The following is a 17,698-nucleotide window of genomic DNA, read 5'->3' as shown; positions in this document are numbered from 1 at the left end:
GAACTTTCTCATGGATTTTTTATCTTCATAAAAAGCACTGGTGTCTTGAAAATTGGTTTGTGTGAACGTCCTGTAGGCCCCCGATTAATTAATCAATTGCAAGAACTACATTTTAAAACCAAAATAACACATTTTTGTTGTAAATCAGTTAAGAAAAACCTGTATACCTAAAAAAAAAGATTGAAAGATTTTGTAAATAACATTTCTTTCTTCCATTCAACTGTAACTAAATTGTTAAAAAAAGAGATCTGATATTTGAAACAGGGCAAACTTTTTTTCTGTTTATGACTGGGGTGTCCAAACTTTCTGTTACTGGTCCTGACTAAATCTGAGAGGGCCAGATTTGGTGAGGTGTAAATGTTTAAGGGCCGACCAATTGACCAGCACTCTTTGATACATTTTTATCACATTAAATTTTATGGCACTGTTCATTTATTCACATAGAAAACAAATACATCTAAATACATGTTTACCAAAATGACTGTGAATTTGTCAATTTTTCGCATTGTGTATTTCCAGTCAGCAGGTCTTGTCTAGTAGTTCCTCTTGATATTGAACTTATTGAAAACATATTCAAGACATATTATGCAGACACAGTTGTTTAGATTTCAGCAAAAAATAAGCCAGTTTCCACTTGTCCTGGACGCAGTGGCCCTCACTATCAACTCTTTAATTTATCAATTTCATTTTCTGAACCGTTTCCTTCAGCGTTTTACCCTTTCAGAAATGTCTTCTTGCTCTACTTGAAGTTGAACTTGGTTCTCCTCTGTAAACAAACATGCTTCTCCTCCACCTAAGAATGTTCTCTTCACTGCAGGAAGCTCTTTTTTTTGGAAGAAGTAGGAATACTTCAAAACCTGGGGAAACCGTTTCTCTCCTCTTGAATATCAGATTGAATTCTCCTGCTCCACTGATGCAAAAGCTTGTGGGAAAAGGAGGTCAGGTGTGTTATCAGAGTTAACACCAAATGTATACAATAATTCCAGTTTTAAAGGCTAATTTTTGATAAACTATATATGTGAATTCATTTCTGTAGACTCAATATTTTAACAGAGGAAGAGTTTGAACTGCACAAGCATGGACATGCCTTCACAATCTTACTGAGAGTCGATCTTTTTTGCTGTGGCTGAGTGCGTATGCAGAATCATGTGTCTCAGTGGACTGAAGCATGTTTGATTAATTTATCTGACAGTTATGGGGGAACACCATACCTCTCTTCTTCTGCCTCTCAAATTCTGACAACCAAAGGCAGACATGGTCCTCAGAGACAGCATGCTACTGCTGTCTGGGCTGTTCATTCAGTCTGATATTTGTAGGGTAACCTACATTTCCTTTTTTGCCAAAATTTCACAAAGATCAACCATAGACCATCTCCCTAATCTGACAACAGAACAGCACCATAAGTAAATAAACATAGTTACGATTTTCTTAAAAAATAAACATTAAAAAAGCTGTTTTGAAATATCATATTGAAGCATTTTTCATTGGGCCTTGGGAAGAAAAAAAAAAATCACAGAAGAGTTCAAATGTAGTCAAATGTGAGGGTGAAAGCGAATTCATTCCATACCCCTCTGGCTCCTCCCGATGTAAGGGCATTTGGAGCTGTAGTGGTGTCTGAACTTGTTCTTTTAAAGGGGGAGCCATAGCGACTTAGGGCTGGGTATCCCTCTGCCGGTTGGGTGTTCCACGTCGAGCTTGTGATGTGGAGGAGAAACACATTTCGTCACGTGGGTGTGCTCTGAAGCACAGAGGTTTACGACTAAATGTAAGTTATAACATTTTGTTTTCGTATGACTTTATAAAGTTATAAAACCAACGTTATTATGCATTTTCGCGTCTGCAGCTACTCGCTAAAATAGATGACAAGACGTCATCGAGTGGTAGTAACATCTGAATTTGAAGGCACTATTTTTTCATACGTCTCTGCTTGGAGGGATAAATGTAGGGGTAGGGAGAAGCCGAAGGGGTAGGGGAAAATTCGGATTTTGCTTAAATCATCAGCTTTGGCCCATTCATAATGGGCTGTTTGCACCAAGTTGGTTTTCAGATTTGTGAAATATGCAAGCTCTCTTGAATTTTGGTGCAAACAATCAAACTATAATTCACTTAAAGTTCCACTCTGATCAACTTTGGATCTAATTTAAAAGCGCTTCCTGTGGTCTTTTGATAAATGTCAAATTATCGAATTAATCGCAATCAATTAATTACAGACAAATTAGAGCGTTTTTTTTTAAAATCACGTTAATCTAATTTTTGATCTAATAACTATTGTTGTGTTCTGAAATAAAAAAACAAGGCATAAGGCTCATCGAGGAGTTCGTCATCATTAATTAATGGGGTAAGTAGAGGGCTAATCGCATGGGAGGGTAAACTGTGGAATAAAGTATGTTAACATGTTTTTGGAATTAAAACATTTGTGGTCAATATTTTTGGATTGCTCAGAAAAATCTTCCTTCTGTTTTATGTGTTAAATTAGAACCTCCCTGACCGGATGTTTTGTTCTTGTGTTTTAGTTTTTCTTGTTCGAAACTGAATTGAATTTGATCTTTTACTGCAACACAATGTTATGAATGTCAAAGAAAACATCTCAAATTGAGGCTTTTTACAGCAATTATTAGGCTAAAAACAATTTTGTTAAAAAATAGATTACTTAGATCATTTAATTTACAGGTCACAATTAATTAATCGCACACAAAAAATAGTCGCATGACAGCACCAATTACAATTACTGTGTCATTTTCAGTCAAAATCGAAAAACCTGTGTCGCTTTCCAAGACATTGTGTCTGCACGGCAGAAGGAGTTTTGAGTAGTGGGTGGAATTGTTGGATCAAACCTGCCCCCCCAATATCACCAATTTTTTCCACTTTTTTCCACTAGGTTACTGCCCCTCATACCCCCAGCCTAACATTTTAGCAGTGCAACAAAAATGACGAGTAATATTGGAGCTATCCAGCCGTTCAGTTTTGAGGCCAGATTCCAGTTCAGACAAGAAAAACAAAGACTCACATGGATCTAGTCGTGAATCTAGAATTGAGTAGAACACTGAGCTTGTGGCCTACACAGCATTTTTTTCTGTTTCACAAATACAATTTTTTTCTCTTAATTCACAATAATTTGAATAAAGAAATACTTAAAAATGCACTTTTAAGCCAAATTTTCTTCATAATTGTCTTCTAACCTAAAAAGATCCCACAGGAACATGTTAAAAACACAGAAAAAACAAATTTTTTGACTGGGTCTTTAAAAAATGAAAGTCTTGGTTCATTTGCAAATAAAATCTAAATCTAATCTAATGAATTTGAATGCACATGGAGTCTCTAGTAGAGCAAAGAGTGGAAGCAAACCAAAAGAATAAATGATGAGTGTGGTATGCATTTCGGGAGAAAAAAGCAGCCCATCAGCATAATTTCAATAAAATGCTAGTCTGAAAAAGGTTGGAAAAATGAGATTAAGAATGAAGACACTAATCAAAAGGAAGGATGACTCATTGCTTTTATTTTTTCCCCTATATGGTCATAGCTCCTTTCAGGCAACACAACCCTTAATATAATAAACCCTCACTGACATTTTTCTTTAACAGTATGGCCTGCTCTGATCTTTGGGTCACTTACAACTGTGCAGTGTAATATATCGCAAACAAAACCAAATGAAGGTGTGATAGGCAGCTTAGTCTGCTTTGAGGCTGTTCAATAATGCCCAAGCAGCAAAAACCTGTCTTGCATGCATGACAGAGACAAAAGTCACGTACTGTCTCACGGCCTAAATATAGGCCTCTTAGACTCACTTCAGGCGTGTCACTCAAGCCGAATTCCTGTCATATCCACCATTAGACAACTCTTGTGTGATTAGCCAAAAATAAAAGGGAGGGTAGTGATGTATGAATGGGACAGAGTAAACGAGTGACGGGTTCACGTGAATGACTGTTTTGATCCAACAGACAAAATATTCAGAAATAACTGGTTTATCCAACTAAGAAAAGAGTTTCTCATCTATTTTCCTCATTTTTTGGACAAAACACTTATACTTGTTCAATTTTAGTCATACTGAGAGCAGTGGCGCAAAAAGTGGGTATGCAGCATATATGTCGCATGGGGCGCCGGCCAAACCGAAGTTGTGAAAACTGAAAAAGTTTTTATCCTGTGACTGAAACAGCACTTCAGGTAGCAATAATTAAACTATTAAAGTCACAAAAACCTAGATGCTCATTCTGGTTTAAACTTCTGCTCACCACCTGTTCACTTATTTTGGGAAAACAAGTGCAAGCATACATGACAAGTCAGTCCCAACAGAGAAGAACGAGGAGAGAGGTTCAGATGATGATTATGATGATAGAGAGAAAGAGAGACGATCAGCTGATGATGAAGAGGGAGAAGAACAGAGAGGTGCAGAGGAGGGGGCTAGGGGAAGGCATTACTCAGAAGATTCTTCTAAATGGCCTTCAACACACAAATTTGGGGAATCGTTGAGGCAAAACATGGTTGAAAATGGCTCAAAAATGTTCTGCTGGGTCATATCCATTCAGATAAAAAGTAATGAGAATTATAGATTTAAACAATAAAAGTGTTGTGTGGATGTTTCGAAAGCCTTAGGAGGGGTGGATGGGACGTTTTGTTTATGTGCATTTATGTCTGTGTGTGTGTGTGTGTGTGTGTGTGTGTTTGTGTGTGAGGGGGGGGGGGGGGGGTGTTAATGTGGCCCCATACCCCTATGAAATTAGGTAGTTGCGCCCCCTGACTGAGAGTGAAACATGCCACTCCTCTCACTACTTTTTTCTCTCTCTTTGGCATTTGCTCAACAAATGAGGAATCTTCCTTTTTTGCTTTAAACATAGTTTTCCTCTTTTTTTACTTTCATGTCTGCCAGTGTCACAGCTATGCTGCATTTTGGCACTGCTGCTTTTGTCCTACACGTTTGTTCACTTTGTCTGGGTTTCTTCCACTTTTGAAGAAAGTGTGGGAAGGATGTTTCTGACAGTTTTGCCCTGATGTGTTGCAGAGTGTTTTTCAGAATAAAAGCAGATAAACTGCAGTTCTGAGCACTTTCAGTGTTAAAAAAGCTTGTCTTTAACCTTAAAATTGCCATTTGTGGGAAGAGCTCCTCTCTGCTGTGATCTCATGTAAAATCAAGTGTTAAAAATGATTTTCCTCAATGCAGGCTGCTACTAATACACACTGTTTTTGAATATCACAATATTTACATGAAAGAAATGTGGAATAAAATGGAATAACCGAATAAATAACTAAACTCAGTGACTGACAGAAATGCTTAACTGGTTCAAAGCAAATGTGAATGAAGAACACACATTTATGCCTAGCTGTCTTCCCCATCGAGCTAGTTATTTATAGAAAAGGCAACTTTTTTGCACACATCCCCATCTCTTCTCCATATATGCTCCAGAGGGACTTCTTCCTGAGTAGGCTTTGCTGAATTATTGATGAAATGTTTTTAATAAGTCATCAGAAGGGAGTTAGGTTTGCCCACTGCATGGTGACAGCATGATGGAGTTGGAAAAGTGCCAAGTAGGACAGAAACGACCCTCCATTAGTAAAACTAACACGTTTAATTCAGGCTGACATGCTACAGGGGCTGACGAGGACGTGGTCAGAATGCGTATCAGTTCAAACTTTTTAGCTTGAACTATTAGTAGGTGCGCATCCCATCAGCCTGTGTGTACTAAATAAAAATAATTACATTTTTTAACTATATAGCTCAGTTTGGTTTGGACAGCTTTAGAACCTGCTTAAATAACGAGTAAAACAAATTTTACAATCCCTTTTTTTATTGTTTGTTGTTATTGTAATTGACCCTTTAATTTTTAGCAATCTTTGCTTTTGTTTTAAGCCTCTACAAACCTAATAATTTATACTCTAAGTTTTTGATTTAATCAAATACATTTTATGTACATGTGTGTGTGTGCAATTTAATCACTTTACAGAGATAAAGAGATACTTAACCGAGTTGTATTCCAAAATACAAAGATGATCATTTTAATTCTTTCCATTTGCGTTTATTAAAGTAAATATTTTACGGTATTCCCCCTGTGTTCGCGGAGGTTAGGGACCAGAGACACCAACAAATACAAAGAATCTGGTAATACAGAGAACAACCCAAACCCACCCCACCCACCCCATGGCCAAAGAATGTCCGATCCTTCCTCATCAAAAACCCTTTTGAAACATTTTTGATGCTTTGTGAAAGATTTATTATAGAACGCAGGAATATTATTTAACATAAAGAGTTTCTTTTTTATTCAGAGCAATACTGTAGCGTACTTAATAACGCACATTAGGAGTGTCTCACTGTTTCTCTGCGTCTTAAAACCAGGAGCTCGTGCTTCCTCCTTAATCAGTTAAGTGCCGGAGGTCCTGCAGTGCAATTTGAGCGTCGGCATGGCGCGTCAGTCCGGCAGCAGCGTGTTTTGAGTTCCGCTTCATCCAGAGGAGGCCGTTTTCATCCACCATTCATTAATTTGGATGATAATTATTCCCCGCGATTATCTTCCTCAGCATTTCAGGATATTTTCCATCCATTTCTGAGTCAGCTGATCCCATTTCTTCATGCAGGGGCACAAACGTCGGTTATAGTGATATAGAGTTATATACTCGCTGTTAAATATTCTTTTGCAGCCGGCATTGAAGCAGAAGAGCCGGCGTGCTCTTTATCTCCGCTCCTCTCCCTCGGATGCAAAAGGCTCATACAAGTGTCTTGAGTTGTCCGAGTTTTTGTGATGAACCTGAGTAGTCACGTGACTGACAAAAATATCTGCAAATACGTGAAACCGCGAATATTGACACACGAGTAAGTGGGGGAACACTGAACGTTTTGCCCTTCAACATGAATCAATCCAAACTCTAGTTTTAATAGGCTGCATTTCAGAAGGTCCAAAATGCTACAAAACATTCCTCCAATCCATGTTCAAATTTCATCCTTGCCCATGTGTAGATATTCAGGACCCTAAAAGTCAGAATTCAAAACAATTATTTAACGGAGGAAGAGGATTGCCAAAGCTTACACACGTGGCTAAGCATTGCTGCCTTTTCAGATGTCAGTGTTGGTTTTTTACACGCCAGTAAGTGTGCTTCTTCCGACCCGTTTGACTTATCCACCCACTGTCAGACTCGATATGTCTATTTGTGCACTGGTGTCTTGCAGACGGCAGAGTAACCCATCTGCTCTGTGGGGAGACTGATGGAGCAACAAGCAGCAATTCTTTAAGGAAAAAACCTGAGCATGTTGGTTTTTACCCTAACAACAATGTTTGAAGGTATTTATTGTTGGAAACAGAAAACATTCAATTCAAGCCTCAAAGCCTATTTTATGCATGAATACACAACAACATACAATAAAAAGTAAAAATTGTACAAATTTCAGAAAACCATTTATTTGACACCTTAAATTTGGTAATTTACCCAATTGCAAAATTAGGCTTAAAATAGTATATTTAGCAGGAAACAGTCAGAACAGTAAGTGATCAAATCTACATTGTAGTTTAATACAGCTAAAATAGAGAAATGCTAATCTGAATTTTACTAGCTATAAAAGAGTCTAAAGGCCCTCTTTCCTGTGATTTGTAAGATTCTTTTGTAATGAAATATTCAATCACTACATCTGTATTTGAGGCCTCTGACAAGCCGAGAATAACATTTATATAGGCTACAATGTGCATAAACACAGCAATGCGTCAAGCTACGATTTAATATGAAACAGACTTCATTTTTAACCTTTAGTCAACATCAGTTCATGCAGAAAACTTTCAAACTCATAATGGTGACATAAATTCTCAATATGAATAAAATTCGGGTTAATTTCACTTAAATTCTTACTATTAATTAAGAAAAGAAGAGAGCGTTTATTTCATGTGTTCATTAAAGTCCCATTAGCTGTCGCACAGCTGGGTGTCTGAAATTTGCTGTCTGCATTGGACCCTGGGGATCAGTGAGCTGTAGACACAGCTCCGCTTGAAAACCATTTGGTATTTCCATTTCTAGAGTCTTTGATATGACTCGACTGTGGATTTGAATTCACGACCTTTCAGTCTCAGGATGGACACTCGACCGGAAGGCTACGCCGTTACCGTGTACCGTCAAATCGAAATCCCTCACACAGACACGCAAAATGAAAATGCAGACTTTGTCATTTAAGGGTTTGAAATTATAATGTCCATTTTTGATCAAAACTTTAAAAATCTTTGTGTCTAACCATGTCCTTTTGAAAAATAGGAAGAAAAAAACTGGAAAAAAAGAGAGAGAAAAACCCCCCAATAATCTTCCCTTCAAGTTGCTACATGTCAGCAGCATCTTAGAACAGGAGTGGGGAAACTTTTACAGAGCCCTGGAGCCACCTGGTGGCTGCTTGTATTTAATTCAAGTCCAGAGTTAGAAAAACAATCAAACAAAATAAACAGTAGATGCTTGTCAAAGCTTAAGTTCTCTTACTTGAAACACTGCGGGGGCGGGCCTCTGCCAGATCAGAGATGGCTCCTGAGGTCACAGTCTTCTTCAGTCGGGATCCTGAGGCAGCAGCTCCCTGTGCCGGCTTTGCTAAGGCATCATCACTGCTGGCTCTTTTCAGCTACAAAAACACGCGTTGGTCAGCTAAATATTTAGGTGTAGTGTCTGGATAATAATGTTGAGGAGTTGCTTCACCACCATTCATTTGAAAAGCTGAGACTGACGAGTGCTTGCAGCTCACCTTGCTGTTGCGTTGATCGGAGGCGGACATGCTGGAGAATCTGGAGGTCTTCGTGGCTGTAGAGGTGGAGGATGGAGAGGCCAGAGAGGTGTGCCTTACTCGCTCCTGGGTTCCTGGCTTGGGCAGCCCCGCTTTAGTACCACCCGCTTTGAGCATTTCTGCGCTGTCAGGAAATTCTTCATACACTAAGAACAACAGAAGAAAGAAGGAATCGTTTTATTCAAAAATATTCATCCGTCCATCTTCCAAACTGACGAAATCCCTTTTCTGGTTCACAGGTTGCTGGAGCTAACCCAGCAACTGTCAGGTGAAGGCGGGGTTCACCCTGAACAGGTCACTGCTCTGTTGCAGTGCTAACACAAAAATAAGTATTTTTTAATGAGAGATTTGTTTAAAAATAGCAGTGCAGCATCTTTATCTTCAATACAGTACTAACTAAAGTTTAGGAGTTTGTCACAGAGAGCTGCTGCTTTTTGAGCAACAAACAGTAAAAACGGCTGAAATACATGAAATTAACTGGAAATCCAGGGCTGCCAACTCTCACGCATTTGATTGATTTCTCAGTCTCTTAAGCCAAAGTACACTTAACGTTACTTTTTTCCCAGTTTCATTTTGCTTGAATTAACCCGTTCAGGCAGAAGAAACTCTCGTAAGGTCCATAACTTAGGCCTGCAGAGGCTGTGGTAATTGATTAGACAATTATATTAAGTGGGATTCTTTGTTGCAGGAACAGATTAAGAACGATTGGGCCTGACTCAGTTTAACAACTGGGTTTCTGCAGAGCAACAAGAGGGTCAGTTAGAAGCAACATCAGCGGTTGCAGCGGTATCTGCTTTTTAAATAAAGTATAGATAAATCATATTCTTGGTGATGTTGGAGTCCTGATGGCTTGCGGGAATTCATTTCAAGTTTTATTTAACACAAAAAAACATGCATTTCTGTTAATAGGACTTCCTAAATGCTAGTAAAGGCAAGAGTCCATTTGTGGTAGATATGGTGGAGCATTCGTACCACAGTTTTGAAGCCATTGCAGTGAGTGCTGCTTAAGTGTGTCCATTTAAAATTTGGAAGTACACTTTGAGTCTGTGGCTTTTTGTATCATTCTGAAAGGTTATAGCATTCGACAGTGATAATACAGAGCAATGGTGAATCCAGCCCGGGAGCCTAAGATGGATCCGAGGCTCGATTGGATCACGAATTTCCTTTGTTGTAAGTGCCAAAACAGGCAGACAATAAGATACAGTAGACATCCATGAAGATATGTTTCAGAAACTGACAGAGGCAAATGTGGTCTGATTTTCTCCTAGCCTGTGCTGAAACAGAACAGGAAATACACAAAATAGAGCGATTTTGAGATCTTTTTTAGACCTATTAAAGAAAAAATTCATATTCAGCCAAACCAGTTTCTGATTGCTGCAATATAGAGATTAAAAAGTTAACAGAAAAAAGTTCCAGAGAAAAGGGTCTTGTGCCTTTTGAATAGTGGAGGAAACACTGCACTAATACTTTCCTTTAATAGGAAAAGTAAGTAAACCAAAATAGTTAGTGATTTATTTCTACCAGGTTTCAGGAGAAAGATTGGGCCAGACACTGGGTACAATTGCAAAAGCGGGTCATGGTGCTGCTCCACTCAAATGTGAGGTGGGCCTAAACAAGTTTGGCCCTGAATGGAACTTTATCATCATTAATGACTATTAAAATAGCAGGCCTTGAGCTGTGTTTCAAGTAGGAGCCAGCCAGTCTTTGTATGAAGTTCAGTTTTTATCTCATGTTAATAAGGTGAATAATTTTTTTGTGTTGATCTTTAAAATTGTTTTTTTTATTACTTTTTAATTTGTCTTTTTTTACCTCGTGGTGCTTTATTTCACACAACCCTTTCACAAAACTACACTTAACTGATCTTATGACTTGCCGACGTATAGAGTGACTTTTCTTTTGTCTCATTTTAAGCTTTAATGAAAAGTTGGCAGGTCTAGGAAGCCACACGAATAAACCTAAAATAGGCTTAAATTAAAGAGCAGTCTATTTTGCATTAACTGCCAAAAATTTACATTTGAATTCACTCCTTCCAATTGCAACATTACTGATTGTATTTACAAGAGGTAAAATAAAAGCTAGATCAAGTTCAAAAACTGATCAAAATATTAAGGTTCAAAATTTCAGCTTCTTTAAACTTGGATTATGGAGCTAAGAGGATAATAGACAGGCTAATTGGAAACTATTGTGTCTAGACCACCGGCCTTTTCTGGTATTCTAAAATTTAAAAGCCATCAGCATCTAACATGAAAGCATCAATTTTCCCCAGTAACTCCACCACTGGAGCCCTTCCTGCAACAAGGAAGAGTAAAACCAGAGATCCCTTTTTGATTTGCTGGAGAAAGCAGCATCAGCCAGCTCTGTGTAAACACATCCGTCCAAACTCGCTGAATTCTTTTTAGGTTGCTGGAGCCTATCTCAGTTGCGATCAGACAAAGGTGCATTACACACTGGACGGTTCACCGCTTCACACGGCAACACAGAGACAAACAACCACACACACTAACATTCACACCTAAGGGACAATTTAGAATCACCAATGAACCTATGAAGCATGTTTTTGGACTGTGGATGGAAACCGGAAAGAACTCACACATGCACGAGGAGAACATGAAAACTCCACACAGAAAGGACCAAGACAGAGCTTTCTCGCTGTGAGGTGAGAGTGCTAACAAGTACCCCACCGTGCAGCCCATTATACACATCTATGGTAAGACGTGGCACAATGGTAAAAATCAATGAATCTGATGGGAGTGGAACTGGAAGGAAAATTAGAGAAATCAACTGAATCTAATGGTAAAAAGCTCTGTAGCTTCCAAAGGACAACAAAAGTCACTATTCTGATTGTGACGAACTGATGCTCTGGGTTTAGAAAACAGTGGAGCTCTAATGGAACACAACCTAAAAGCACATAAACAGAAGAGAAACGGAAGATCATAAAGAAAAAAAATACATGTTCCCCACCTGCAGACCTTTGAAGATTGCATTTTGTTTTCATCATGCTGCCCTTTCTAGAACTAAATGTGAAAGCACTCAAGGATATACTTAGCAAATAACTAATAATAAAAACTAAAAACTATTTAACACATGCAAAGATTTAAAACTTTGTTTTCAGACATTCAAGATATCTGATCAGGTTTAAAGTTGTTTTAACTTCTTTTTTGTCTGCAGCTTTTCCAGCTTTATAATAAATTGTTGTCCCATTACGAGCTAGGACCTAGAAATAAGGACATTATTACTCCTGACAACAGAAAAACTTGATTTAAGACTAAAATAAAAGCATTGAGAAAGATAAGAAACACTGTAATTTTCTGTTTCATTTTAAGGATGTAATAATGAGGTTCAATCGAAGTTGACTGTTTTAAGAGGATTTATTAAGATGAGCCTAATATTACTTCAAAATGTAAATCAAACTACAATTAAGTACATAAAAACACCAAAAATACAAACCATTTCCTCAGAACTGCAAAAAAAAAATATTATTGGGGTGTGCAACAACAAGAAATCACAAGACTCCTGAAAAATGATCCAACAAGTGTCTTTTCTGTCAACTGCTTGTGTAATCAAGCGATTGTTGGTTTCATTTTCTTTCTTGTGGTTTAATTTAAATAACTAATTTTCAAACTATACAATAGCCAGACTGTCAAAAATATGACACCTAAGGATTTTTGTTCTTTAAAAAAAAATAAAGTGATGGAAAAATCAAAAACAGAAGAAATAAACACACAGGCAGAGCTTTATGAATATCAAAGTTAACATGGTTAGAATAGGTTACATATAACTGATTAGAAATACATAAACAAAAGAAGGTACTGTTATTCCTTTTAAATGTTCTGTTTATCAAGTTTATGTGTGCTAAAGTTTGCCTGGATACAAATGCATTACACTATTTATGTTAATGAATGAAAGCATGTGTTTTCCTGGTGGTTCCTCATATGATACCAAAGGCTTCTTCAGGCAATATCCTGTGACTAACTCCTGTCTGACATCCAAGTCAAACCATTGAACCTTTTTAGCTGGCACAAGCACAAGCCTAACCTGCAGCTTAACCTGATTTGACATCAACTTTAGCAACTTGAGGAAGTAGAATAAAGGATGTTTAAAGGAGAACTATTCTGATTTACTTTTTGACAAACTGGATCTGAACAGAAACAAGCAAATATAAGGAATGTTTCAAAGCAAAGTTCATAGGTGTAATGGCTTCAGCGTATGAAATGCCTCACATACTTTCATTTTCTCTTCCTTGAACAAATCAGAAATAAATTCTGCAAATGCAACCTTGTCATTTTACTCTGCAGAGCCATGGTTCCAAGAGGGCAGATTTGTGTCCAAACTATATACTGATGACCCAAATGTGAAGCCTAAATATGTCTGAAAGACCTTACAAATGCCTGAGACTGCAGTCCTGCAACTGAATAAGGAGTATAAGTCCAATGACTGACTATTCTACAAAAACATACAAATGTGGACACAGTATTTCTAAATTAATTTAAAGAGATTTTACAAAAAAATACGCCTTAGTGTGTTTGTGCTTCACACATTGTTCTAATTTGTGACTAAATAGAAAAACTCATTTTTTCCCCTCAATGCCGTTTTCAAAAATATAGAGCTGAATGTTAAAACTAAATGACAGAAGGTGGTGGAGGAGGTTCTTAAATTCCTCAAACCGTTGCTGATGGACAAAACTGCGGAGAACAGATAAAGAGAAAACGGCAGAAGTTTAAACCAACTAACACCATCTGTCAGTTGGAAGCTAAAAAGACCCAGATTATTCTAATCTGTACACAACAACAAGGTTTTATTAAAAGTTTTTAAAAAAAGGACAATTCTGGGATTTGTTAAAAGTTCACAAATGTTACACAATTTTACACCATTTTTTAATTTACAAATCAATCCTTGAGCTAAACTTACTAAATATGTTTATTTTTTTTTATTTCAGAGTGTATTCCGATTGGAAAAGTCGGTATGTCCGGACCGAGGGAGCGGTTCCTGGTCCCGGACCAGGGTCTGCTTAGGTGTGTTCAGACTGAACATTTGTTCCGGATTATCGAGGGAAGAGAACTCTGGTTCACTTTAAGCGAAGCAAGTGTGTCCAGTCTAAATACACCCTTAATGCCATTAAAAATGAAACAGTTTAGATGAATTATGTCTTTCAGTAAATTCTAGTGTAGCATGTGAAACAAGAACAGTAAAGACGTTCGTGCTCACCTGTGCATGCAAACTGCAGATGAGCGGCTGCTCAGCCAGCAAAATCAGTATATCATATATGCAAACCTAAACTTCATTCCCACAAATGAAAGAATTTATAATCACTGTTTAAATATTATCACTATGCCACCAAATTAAGGTACAATTAGGGTTACAGAGGGAATCAAGCAAAAGAGCCACAACAATTCAGTGATCTAAAAATTAGGAAACAGCTTCAGTGCAGAACAAACAATGACCTGCTTTGCAAATGCTCCTTTTACAGTATGTATGCTCTGACAGACAAAAGGGGAAATTGAAATCTAAATTAGCTACTAGCTACATGTCTGAGCACAAACATCCCTAAGTTGATCACTCTAAGAAAACATCTGAAAAGACACTAAAACATACAAGTATAAATATCTGAAAGCCTCGTTTATCTCCTGAGTCTGTCTAAGAAACGATCTCTAAAAGGTATAATTACAGCAAAGCCTGTATACAAAGTAAGCGTACCTTTAACCTCTGTACATTTATTCTAACGAAACCCCACATAAGTAATGTTGTTCTCTCACGTGTTTGGTTTTAGGGCTTGTTTCCTCGGTGATCTCCTCAGCGTGGATGCTTTGTGGCCCAGTTGATGAAAGTACTCCGAGCAAATGCTGTCTTCCTCCACACAGCAGTCAGGAAGAGGAAATGCTGCAAGCGCCCAACCGCTGCTGCCTCACCACTCACTGAGTTAAAGGGGAAAAGTGTTTGAGTCTCCATGGTCATGTTTCTTCTCCTTACATGATGACTAGAAACAAAAGAAGAAATGAGGACCCAGAAAGGGGAATGGATCTTTGACACGAGACAAGATAACTCTGGGCTCTCTGTAGTTTCAATTTGACAAAACCTGACATCATACAGGTCGTCTGAGAAAAAGCCTTCAGTTTCACTGTGAAAACTGAACCGAAAGGAGTTTCTGTACACACTTGCATATTTGTGTCTTAAATATTTGACAACAATAAATCTATACGCTCAGCTACCAGCAGCCTTTTCTGTAGCTTGCGGGGACACAAATGGTTGGTAGCAGCTCACAAAAGCCGATCTTGTCTCAGAGGGTGGATGACTTGTGCATGGGTTGGAGGTCAGTACTGAACCAGCAACATACAGCATGCCAAAGCCATGGGAAGATGTGGGTAGAAAGAGAACTGCACTGCTCAGTAGAGCTAGCTTGTGGTAAACCAGGAAACCTGATCTAACCGCACCCATGGCATTAAATCTGTTTTTAAAAATGGATTAGAAGGGTTGGAATAGAGTGAATGTTGTTTTTGAGCCACATCAGCTGTCATATTTTTTTAAATATACAGATTTTCTGTATGAATCAGGATGAACTAGTGGACAAAACTGGTGTGTCTGTCAAGTATTGAGAAGTTCCTGTGTGGCGATAAAGATTCTCACAGATCTCACTGAACGTTTAGGCTTTGGAATCAAACATCCTAACAAAGATAAAAGATGCTCTATCTTAAAACCAATCTGCAATGAGAGCATTGCTGACCCAGTAAATCTATCTTTGAAGCACATAACCTATGTGCCAGATACCAAAATAAGACAACTACTCTTCATCTGTATCCTTCCTCTTCACCCACACTGGCATCCAGAATATGAATCTGGTGGTTTAAGAGGTTTCCAAACACAGCAGGATTCTTTCTAAATTGTTTCTTTGGTCAAAACTTACTGCAAGATTTCAAGTGACAAATCAGAGACGTAAGGAAAACAAAACAGGAAGTAGAAGGTCCCTGGGGTGTGAAAGCATTAAAATAATAAATAATGATGGAATATGAAACTGTGAAGATTAATGGTGAAAAAAGGTAATGTGGCTCTCAGGGGTTTCCAGCTTCATTGTGAAGTTCGAGGCCGAATGGAGGGACCACTGAAAATCCCACTTAAGTAAGACAATGGCAGACACGTGGAGTTTGTGCAGTAAGTGCTGCCTGCGTCACGCTCGCTTTCCTGTCTCTGAAAGCTGAATTCACCCCACTCACAGGAAAAACACAGCCAAAGCAATAAAAACCCAGCAATGATGGTGACTCAGATAACCGGCTAAAAAAAGAACTCGTCATCTGACAAAATTGTAATGCTTTGAAAACTAAATTACTAAAAGTTATCCCTATAATATTTATCGGCAAATGGTGTAAACTACCAAAGTTTGGCATATTATTTTTGCAAAGAGGGCCAGATTTGGTTTGGTAAAAATGTGTGAAGGCCAATCATTCAGCATGCATTCTTTGAACCTTTAATAACATTAAATGCAAATAAACTACCTATTTAATGAAAAAGTTTTTTTGCAATAGGATACTTTTCATTTCTTCACATAAAGCAGAATTATATCTAAATACATTTTTGCCACAAATATTGTGAATTTCACATTTGAAGGCCAGAAATAAAATAAAATAAACCCAAAGTCAGTCTGGAGTAAAATACCTTTTGTGATGATTAAATCTGGGTTCATATAAAATGATATATGTGAATCACTTTTATGCTATATTCACTCCGTGCATGTGGAGCGGATTCTACAATGCGTTACAAGCACGTTCAAGAACCTGCAGTAGCCTTGGTGCAAAATGTCAAAGCTGTGAAAGTTTTGCAAATCTTGTGCCAAGCTTTTTCTTTCACAGCTCTATTCTGATAAATAAGAGACTTGGTGGCATAAAATTCCATCTGGACACAAACCGCAATTATTAATAACTCTATGATCAATTTTCAAACAGCTGGCACTTCTGTAAATTAAAAGGGACGCCATCCAAACGTAAGTACCAAATCCAAGTCCCTGATTGGTCAAAGTAAGACCTGGTTAAACTTGCAACGCCTAACACTAATCCTAGCCTGAAAACAGTCAAAGAAACTTGTGTAGCTATGCATGAATGTAAGAAGCATGAAACACACATATACACATGTTTACATAGACTTTTTATTGAAAGTTTTCGCTTTAAGACGCATTGCTGAAGGCGGTGAGAACGGAGCTTTAAATGCTCACTGTAAACTTCTAAATTTAAATAATGTGAACAGAAGAATAACAAACAAGTATCAAAAGGAAAAAAAACACAGTGGTTTTAATCACAGAAACAAAAAAAAATCTGTTCTCTTGTTTGTCCCTTAAGGCCTTGAAGGTCAAATAGCCAACAGTTGTCGCCGCAGGTTTACAAGTTTTACAATGCAATTTAGCCATTGGGATCAAGAAACTATTGTTCTTAGAAAGTGCTGGGGCCACACATTGATTTTATGACAGGAAACTGCATGCCAGTAGAAATTCTAATGCGGGCTGCATTTGGCCCCTGGGCCGGACTTTGGACATGCTTGCTCGAAAAAGTGGAAAAATATTAATTTTCTACATCACTATATATTTCAACTGGAATTAAATTCGACACCTAATATAGATTTTTGAACTTTTTATGATAGGATAATTTTCCTAATAGCATTCCATAGTTAGTATTTTACAGCTGACAATGTTATCAGGTCTTTTTCCAATGAGATAACACTTAACAGATTGAACCACGTTAAGCAAAAGGATATAAATGTGGCCACAGTTTTCTCTCTCTGATAACAATGTATCAACATGGTCATGATTAATCATTTCTTTGCTACCACATACCATATAAATGAAGTTTTATGTTTAGTCCAAATCAAGCTAAAATCTTCAGGCATCTACGATGTAACAAAGCATAAATTGAATTGGTGTCATTAATTGGTGGAAATTCTTAAAATGATTCTTCTATTTTCTCATCTGAACTGCTGCTACTCTTCCAG

General features: G+C 37.8%; 1 protein-coding gene across 4 annotated transcripts in view; it reads right to left on the bottom strand.

The window, feature by feature from the left end:
* The window catches only part of specc1 (sperm antigen with calponin homology and coiled-coil domains 1), an 87,556-nt gene that overhangs the window by 59,066 nt on the left and 10,792 nt on the right, over window positions 1-17,698 (bottom strand). For 3 of the 4 annotated variants that reach the window (XM_011483765.4, XM_078930425.1, XM_078930424.1), the window contains exons 2-3: window positions 8,693-8,877; window positions 8,437-8,572 (exon numbers count right to left, since the gene is read on the bottom strand). In XM_011483765.4, the coding sequence (XP_011482067.1) occupies window positions 8,437-8,572; window positions 8,693-8,848 (292 nt within the window). In that variant the 5' untranslated portion in view covers window positions 8,849-8,877. Of the gene's footprint in view, window positions 1-8,436; window positions 8,573-8,692; window positions 8,878-14,484; window positions 14,644-17,698 lie in introns of all 4 variants that reach the window. The other variant, XM_011483763.4, reaches the window with a different exon arrangement.

Source organism: Oryzias latipes, chromosome 14 (assembly GCF_053564925.1).
Source record: "Oryzias latipes strain Hd-rR chromosome 14, Olatipes_Hd-rR_3.1".
NCBI lineage: Eukaryota > Metazoa > Chordata > Actinopteri > Beloniformes > Adrianichthyidae > Oryzias > Oryzias latipes.
Note: the sequence above shows the minus strand (reverse complement) of the source record. Positions and strands in the feature narration are given on the sequence as shown.